We start from the raw sequence: 8,956 nt of genomic DNA on the forward strand, positions 1-8,956 counted from the left end.
GGGAGGGGAGGGGGAGAGAGAGAGGGAGAGGGGAGGGGGAGGGGGAGAGGGAGAGGGAGGAGAGGGAGAGAGAGAGGATGAGGGAGGAGAGGGAGAGAGAGAGAGAGAAAAGAAAGAAAGACTCAAAAGTTTGTAATATAAGTAGACAGAGGCAATGCTGCAATTAAAAACAATGTTGCTTACCAGATGTGAGAGAGAGAAGAATCCAGTATAACCACAGAAGATGGGACATAGTAGCCTACAATCCCAGCATGCGGGAACCTGAGACAGATTTGCCATGAGTTCAAGGCCAGCCTAGGCTACAAAATGAGCTAGGGATCAGCCTGGGCTATCATTCAAGATTTCTGTCTGATAAAGGAAAACATAATAATAAAATAAAACAACCATGGCTTTCAGTGCTTGCACTGAGAGAAAAGAGCCAGGAGTGAGTGAGGGGGGAAAGACTGTGACAGCAGGCAGAACACAAGCTCTATAATCTCAGCAGGTGGGAGGTGTAGGTAGGAGGACCAAGAGTTCATGGACAACCTCAGAAGCTCAAGCCTAGCCTGGGCTATGTGAAGCTCCGCTTCCAAAAAAGGGAGGAGAGAGACAAGTGGGTAAAAACTTAGCTGAGTGTAGCAGCACACTGCATCACGGGTAATCCCAGGATTTTGAAAGGATCTACAGCTCTCAGAGGGAAGAATCCACTCCTGGATAGGCCTAAGAAGCCACCAGAGTCTAAGCTCTTGTGGATAGGCATATACAAGGTCCACTTCCCCCCCCCCAAAAAAATTAGTACCCCTAAGGAAGGAAGTCAGCATTCCTCCTTCCAGAAAGCAAACTTTTGCTCCCATTTCACAGATGTAAGAATTTACTCCCGTCTCCCAGTCAGGGGCTGGGGAGGAGATGGCTCAGTAGGTAAAGAACACTTGCTGGGTGAACATGAGGAGCTCAGTTTAGAGCCCCACGCCCGCATGAAAAGACAGGACGGCAGTGCATGTTGTAAGCCCAGCATTGGCAAGAAGGGGTTGGGGGCACAAGAAGATTGTTGGGGTTCAAATGGCCACCAGCCTAGCAGAAAACCAGGGAAGGTCCAGGTTCAGTGAAAGCACTTGTGTCAAGAAATGAGGCAGAAAGCAAAAGAAGAGGGCACCTCACACCCTCTTCCAGCCTCCGCACACCAACAAAGACACATGTGCACTCACACAGGCACACACCACATATACACCCAAAGAAAAAAGAAAGAAAAGAACAATCGAAATAGGTGACTTGTTGAAGCACGTTTTTCATTTTTAAAATACCCAGGCCACAGATACATACACTTTGTTTAAATCCTTATCAAAATGCCAAGAATGAAAGTCTCTCTCCTGTTAATATTTGCTAACTTCGGTCCATAGATGGATCGTCAGTAAAGTCTACAATATTATGAAAGGATTTCTTCCACTCTTTTTTCTAGAGCTGGGGACTTGGGGACCTTACACATACTATTGAGCTGGGATCTGTGTAGCTTCCCCAGTGGTAGATGGGATTACAGCCATGAGCCACCATGCCTGGCTACTTTCCGTTTTGTTGGGATTTTTTTTTTTCTTTTTTGTTTGGGTTTTTGTTGTTACAGTGTATTTTAGGCAACACAACAACAACATACACAGAGTCAAAGTCTCTGCCCCAACACTGTCCTTCCTCTAATAAATATTGATGCTTCCCTCTTCCTCAACTGTCAGGCCTTGAGGATTTCTGCGTAAAGCTCCAATCCTAATTGAGTGTCTGTGAGTCCAGACAAAACATTCCCAAACCAACTCTTTTGGTAAGAAAACGATTATTAAGGAGGAGGTTTACCTGCTGTGGAAGCCAGAGGTTGGATGGCACAAAGGGGAAAAATGGAGACAGAAACAACAAAAGGAAGGAACTGAGTACCTTTCTGTTCTGTTCAAAGAAACAAGTGACTCAAATTAATTTGCTTAGGAGCCTGAAGAACTTCCTACAGCGGTGGGCACGACGGGCAGGGTTTCCATCTCTAAGATAAACAAAAGGCAAATTCATCTTCTCCACGATGAAAGACTGTATCGGTCACACGGGTTTTACTTATTAATACAGACAAAGCCCAATGAAAGAAGGAGAAAAGCTACCCACAGGCTATTTTTCTAACATTCTCTCTGGCTCCAGCTCTGGTAATGTAGGTTACCCTTCATGCTACCCTGAGATATAAATAGTAGTCATTTCCTTTCACAGGCCAGGCAGAGTTTTTAATGCTTTGCTTCCTGGGACCAGGGGAAAATATTCGTAACAGACTTCGGTGAGAATTTGGTTGCAGGGCTAGAGAGAGTTCAGTCAGTAAGGTGTTTGCTGCATAAGCATGAAGACCTGACGTCAACCCCTGCCACCCAAGTAAAAAGCCAGGAGCAATGGGTTTCACCTGCAGTCCCAGGACTGGGGAGGCAGAGGCAGGATGAATCCTGGGACTCTATAAACAGTCTCGACTAATCAGAACTAAAGACCAATGAGAGACCCTATCTCAAAAAACAAGCTGGCTACCTAAGATGACCTAAGGCTTCTAAATACACACATTCTCTCTCTTCTCTCTCTCTTTCCCTCTCTCCTCTCTCTCCCTCCTCTTCCTCTTCCTTCTCCCTCTCTCTCCTCTGCCTCTCTCCCTCCTCTCTCTCCCTTCTCCTCCTTCTTCTCTCTCTTTCCCTCTCTCCTCTTCCTCCTCCTCTTCCTCTTCTTCTCCCTCTCTCTGTCTTTCTCCCTCTCTCCCTCCCTCCTCTTCCTTCTCTCTCTTTCCCTCTCTCTTCTCTCTCTCTCCCTCCTCCTCCTCCTTCTCCTCTCCCTCCCTCCTCCTTCTTCTCTCTTTCCCTCTCTCCTCTCTCTCCCTCCTCCTCCTCCTTCTTCTCCTCTCTCTCCCTCCTCCCTAAAAAGCTGCCTACCTTTGCATAAGCTAGAAGAAAACAAAAAGAACCTTCTTCAAAACATCAAAATTTGTTGGGTGGTAGTGGTGCACACCTTTAATCCCAATACTCAGGAAACACAGGCAGGCGGGTCTAGGTGAGCTCCAGGCCAGCCTGATCTACAGAGTGAGTTCTAGGACAGCCAGAGTTACAAAGAGAAACCCCATCTTGGGGAAAAAAATTGTTATTACCACTTTGTTGGTTTTTGAAATTCCATTTATTCCCTCATTTATTATGAATTTGTGTGTGGAAGTCAGTGTGTGATGTGAGCAGGCACACACATGACATGTTGCATGTGTGCCAGTCAGTTCTCTCCTTCTACTGCGTAAGTTCCAGGAGCTAAACTCAGGGCATTAAGCTTGGTAGCCAGAGCCTTTACCTGACGAGCTATTTTGCTGGGCCCCAGCTCCTGCTCTTGCTATTGCTGTCTGGTTAAATTACCCCCATGGGATTTCAACTACCTCCTTTCAAATGTATCCTCCAGAATAGAACTCCAGGACTCTGCCATGAACCCAGACTTAAATGCTGGTGAACGATTTGCGAAAGGACTTGGATGATACTGAGCCCCACGCGGCATCCCCAGTGCGGCTGTGTGAGTTACAGAACCCTTAGGCTGCCAGACAGCAGTAATGAGACATTTCTCCCAAGCCACACTCTGTTCTTATTAAGGAAGGAATGAGCATCTCAAAGTTAAAAGCAATCAGATAACAGCTACCGTCTCGAACATCGACCAGTCCAAAATCAAAATAAGACCATAATGTTCCAGAAACCAAGAGCAAGCATCAGCCACTGTGATTCCACACCACAGCCCGGAGCTGACACATCCGTGACCTGAAGACACAGACTTAGTCAGAAACTAGCTCCATCTCTTTTTCCTACTACAGTTCCCACCAAGTCACCCTGGAAGTCTTGATTCTTTGTTCGACGAGTCTGCATGTGGATATACAGTCCTCATTTTCCATCTCCCTTGAGAAAAAATCCCTTATTCATCCCTGAATACAGCAAGGTAGGTGGCCCTCGAGCATCCAGAGATTCTCCTGCCTCCACCTCCCATCACACCACAGGAACCCTGGGATTATAGCCGCCCACCATATGGTGCCTGGCTCTACAGGGGATCCAGGGATATGAACTCAGGTCTCCCCAGCCTCACCTTGGCACTTCTGAATTCAGCTGAGACTAACAAAAGAAAGGAGTTTGGGGGAAAGAATCACTAAAGTGAGAACTTCCTTTAACAAGGCAAAAGAATGAGATGAAGGCCAGAGTCAGTTTGCCCCCACTCAGACCTTCAAGATGTTTCTGTTTACAACAACCATTATGCTGCTGAGGGGACCTGTGTCCCCTCAGCTCTATTTACACACTAGCCTAGCAGACCTTTCTTCATCAGAATGACAGCTCCTAAAGAATAGTTGTTTTTTAATCCATTGTTGTTGGAATGTTTGTTTGTTTGTTTGTTTGTTTGAATGAGATGGTGTTTCACTTCAAGTAGCCTAACTAGCCACTGGCCTTGTGCTCACTGGTAGTATACCTAAGCGATGACTCTAAACTCCTTGCTCTGCTGCTCCCACCTTTCACCTGCTGGGATTGCAGGCATCTGTTACCGCACCTGGCTACCAACAGCACTGGGAAGCAGCATTTTGCCTTGGGTTAGTTCCTCAGGTTTTGGGGAAGTGGGTATTTTGATGGTCTACACATAGGAAGAATCAAAATCCACTACTTGTTTCCACTGGGGCTGGATCTACTGGTGCATCCTGGGGTGGCTCCAAAGGGTTCCTTCCATCTCTTTTTTTTTTTTTTTTTTTTTTTTTTTTTTAAATATTTATTTATTTATTTTATTGATGAGTACACTGTAGCTGTCTTCAGACACACCAGAAGAGGGCATCCAATCTCATTACGGATGGTTGTGAGCCACCATGTGGTTGCTGGGATTTGAACTCGGGACCTCTGGAAGAGCAGTCAGTGCTCTTAACCGCTGAGCCATCTCTCCAGCCCTCCTTCCATCTCTTAAAGAAGAAGTGACTCTCTGTTGAGGCTAGAGTAACTCTGGAATTAGAGATGACCCAAACAGAAATGGGGGCTTGGTTTGGTACCATCCTTTCCAGTTTCAACAGCGCAAATTTAGCAGTTACATAATCTCATATACTATTGGGAATTATGATGAGGATGAATCTTTGGAATTAAAAAGTCAAAGCAAAATCTTGACAGTAATTCCTCTCCAGGATGTGGCCACTTTTCCTTTGTGAAGTGAGATGAATGCTTCCGAGACCGGTGCACATATTTCACCCTGGGGCAGATAACTCTTTTCAGAGCTGGTTGCCCTGATTTCTCATGGTCTATATCTCTCTACTAGAAGCCCAGCTCTGGCGTGTGAGCAGAAGGCAGAGGCCACCTCTTTGTGCCGCCACTGTGCCTGTTCTCTACTTAACTGCATTTCTGGTAGCCTGTTGTAAAGGGCAAGAAACCAGGTTAATCTTAAACATTCACCGGTCCCAGTACCACAAACCAGAAGCTCATGGAAACTGAATCAACAGCTGTGCAAGTGAGCTCTGAGATAAGCCCGAGAAAGACGAACACTATCTACACCATCAAGGGCTTCCGTGGCATCTTATGGTAGCTTCGAGGAAGGAAAGGCTGAGGAAGTCCTCTGCTGCCTAGTTTCCTCTCGTTTTACAAACTCTTAACCAATGTATCACCTCGCTCCAACTCCTCATACTTTTCAAGCCTCATAATTGCAAACGTCCTGGCCCATACTTGACAAGGCTACTTGACGACTTTTGTCACTAGCAAAGGGCGGACAGGAATGACAGAAATGGGTACTAGTGATTGCGCCAAAGCCCTTAGGAGCCTGGTGCTTCATGGACAACACCCTGGAGAAAACAAACGCCAGGGAGCCCTAAATCACAAGGTTGACCCAAATTTCAGCCCCGAGCCTCTCTCTCCCTCTGCAAAGGACAATACCTTGTTCAACAATTAGCCTTTGTAGTGCACATTATCCACCAAGGGACAAGTGGCAGAAACCTGGTTGGGTTCACCTATTAACCTCACCCCGGAGGGCCTCAAGTCTCACAGTAGCCAGGGCTCCCTGCACTCCAGCTACGTGCACAGGCCACTCTGTCCTAGCGGCTGTAGAGCACAGAGAATGCTAGCACACACCACGCCTCATCCGAAGACAAGTCTGTCACAGTCGCGCACACCCCCACAGACACACACCACCCTCGAAAGGCCAGGACTGAGGAACTACCTCGGCCGGAGAAACCGAAACGCCAAAGGGAATATGCAAGCAGCACGAGGTCACACACTTGGCCACCAACCGGGCTTCCTTAACCCCTCTGCCTTAGGATTCCCGGGTACCCGCTGGTCACCGGCCTGTTGCCCTCACGCCTGGAGGAGAGTAACTTCCCAGCAGAACTTGAGCCGTAGCATCCCCGCCTCGCCGATGGCCAAGACCTTGACCTTCGCCCCCACGCAGCCATCTGCCGACCTGCCAGTCCTCCCGAAAGCCCAACACCGTAGCCCCGCTCCGCAGAGACCGCCCGACCTGCACAGTCGCGCTCCCGAGAGCCGCCGCCTGCCGACATTTCCCAGTCTGCTTCCTCAAGCGCTTCATCCCGCCGCCCGCCGCGCGCGCTCCGTCCTCTCACAGGCCCGCCCTCATGCACCTCCCCCGCCAATGGAAATTCCGGCTTCTCAGTGGCTCCGCCCCAAAGCAGAATGTAGCCAGGGCCCCTGAGGCAAGACATCCTCCAACCCTCGCCGTGCATTCCCAGACTGATACCTGCCTCCTCCAATGGGCGCGAACCCACTCCGGGTACCCGGGTCAGAATTCCACTCGCTCGGTTTCGAGGACTCGGCGTCGAGCTCGGCGCATCTATGTCTGGACAGCCACAGAAACTCCGGATCCCGCGTCTCAGGGTCGAAACCTGTGGCGGGGACAGTGGAGCACGGACTGAGCCACAGGGTTGAAAAGCCAGCTGCACTTCTGTAAGAGTGTATGTGGTGGAAACTCTCCAAGCCCGCTTCGCTACTGCTCAGCTTGGATCTGAAATCCAAACGCAATTAACTGAAGTGAAGACGAAAGCGTTCTGCTAAAGCAGAACAGGCTTCATTATCCAACAAACTTTATTAGGTGGAGAATTATTATCCTAATTTTATAGAGGAAGCAACTGAGTTCAGGAAGGATAAATGTAAGGTCACAAAGTGGATACTAAACCAGATGCTAGCACTAAAGAAAAGGCTGGGAGTTTTAACTTCGCCGCCCATCCTTCTTCTGAACTTCCTGGCCGCAACAAACTAGAAATAAGCTATATTTCATATGTTATTTAATATACTATTAAAGCCAGGCGGTGGTGGCGCACGCCTTTAATCCCAGCACTTGGAAGGCAGAGGCAGGTGGATTTCTGAGTTCGAGGCCAGCCTGGTCTACAGAGTGAGTTCCACGACAGCCAGGGCTACATAGAGAAACCCGGTCTCGAAAAACCAAAATAATAATAATAATAATAATACTATTAAGACAAGCCCTCTGGGGCCTAGGGATGCAGCTGGGTAGGAGTGCTTGCCTAGCGCTCACCACCAAGCTATGGGTTGGATACCCAGCACCTCATAAAACTGTGGGGGTGAGGGGGGACACACATCCATAATCCCAAAACTCTGGAGGTTGAAGCGGGAGGATCAGAAGTTCAGGATCAGCCTGGGCTACACTCATGTAATCTCAAGCTTTAGTAAGCAAGGAAAGCCAGCCTGTGCTACACGTTGAAACCTTGTCCACACACACACACACAAAGACAACCTGGTACTCCCATCCCAATGGGCACCCCTCCATCCCTCCCCTCCAGAAGTTCCTGAGCAACCTCTGCTTCTGACTTAAACCAGTTCTGTCTGACTCTCAAACTGTAGCAATAACCCTTCTTGCTAAACCCTTCTCGTCCTGCCTGCTCAGCTAGTATAACTGCATGAACCAGCTCCATCTGCACTGAGGAGACCAAAGCTCAAGTCCTGGGTTGTGGCATGGCCAGGCACTGCTTTCAAATTATTTTCAATGTTACTTACTACTAACCCATATCCAATCTTATCTGATCCTCACAACACCCTTAGATTCTTAATTAAGTCAGGCTTATCTTTCTATTTCTACCATTCAGATCAGAAAGCTAAAGTCTGAAGAAGTAAAAGACCCAACCATCCACATCCACGCACAGAAAGTGGCAGAGCTGAGGTCTCAACCACCAGCTAAAATTGTGACATTTGGTGGATCTTAAGAGTCAAAAACCTACTTGTTACTTCAACTCATGAAAGGTCTTAGGGTAAGTTTCTTATCTTACATTTGCTGTGTCATCTTATACAAGACACTTAAAAGCCCCTCTCTCAAAAAATATTTTTAAATTGGGAGGTGGTGGCATACACCTGGACACACACAGAGATCCACCTGCCCCTGCCTCCTGAGTCCTGGAATTAAAGGTGTGTCCCACAATACCTTGCCATTACTAGTCTTTTTAATTGTCGAATTGAGGCCAATGGGAAAGACTAGACTATTGGGGTTCCTAGAGCTGGGGAGGGGGTGTCCTAAAACTTGGGTCAGAAGCTTACTCATCAATAAAACAGGAAATCTACTCCTTACTATTATTGCTCCAGAAATGAAACAAGATGGTTTGTTTTGCAACATCCAGATAGCTAGGAAAATGTCTAGCTTGCAGTAGGTCTTCAGTTTGTTCCTTTCCTTGCCTGTTGTTTCTTGACTGAGGCACTACTTCACCCAGGGAGGATTAATGAGAACAGCCTCCTCCTGGCCCCTAATCCCTTCATATGTAAAGTGCACGTGTTAGCTGGTGGGTATTTCTTCCTATTGTCCTGATACTCAGAGCAATAAGAGTTGGTACAGAACTTCTCTGCTGGTTACCTCAGACAGGGTGTGGAACTCCCAAGGAAAGAGCAGATGAGAACTCTGCAAGACAGACACTAAAATTGACATATCCTTAATATCTCTCTCTATCTCTATCTCTCTCTCTCTCTCTCTCTCTCTCTCTCTCTCTCTCTCTCTCTCT

General features: G+C 47.7%; 1 protein-coding gene across 1 annotated transcript in view; it reads right to left on the minus strand.

Moving 5' to 3' along the window:
• The window catches only part of Inpp5b (inositol polyphosphate-5-phosphatase B), a 63,753-nt gene that overhangs the window by 45,132 nt on the left and 9,665 nt on the right, over positions 1–8,956 (minus strand). The window contains 2 exon segments of the mRNA XM_028790120.1: positions 6,460–6,649; positions 6,651–6,841. Coding sequence (XP_028645953.1) covers positions 6,460–6,649; positions 6,651–6,841 — 381 coding nt within the window.

This window comes from Grammomys surdaster, unplaced genomic scaffold (genome assembly GCF_004785775.1).
Source record: "Grammomys surdaster isolate TR1022 unplaced genomic scaffold, NIH_TR_1.0 125863, whole genome shotgun sequence".
Taxonomy (NCBI): domain Eukaryota; kingdom Metazoa; phylum Chordata; class Mammalia; order Rodentia; family Muridae; genus Grammomys; species Grammomys surdaster.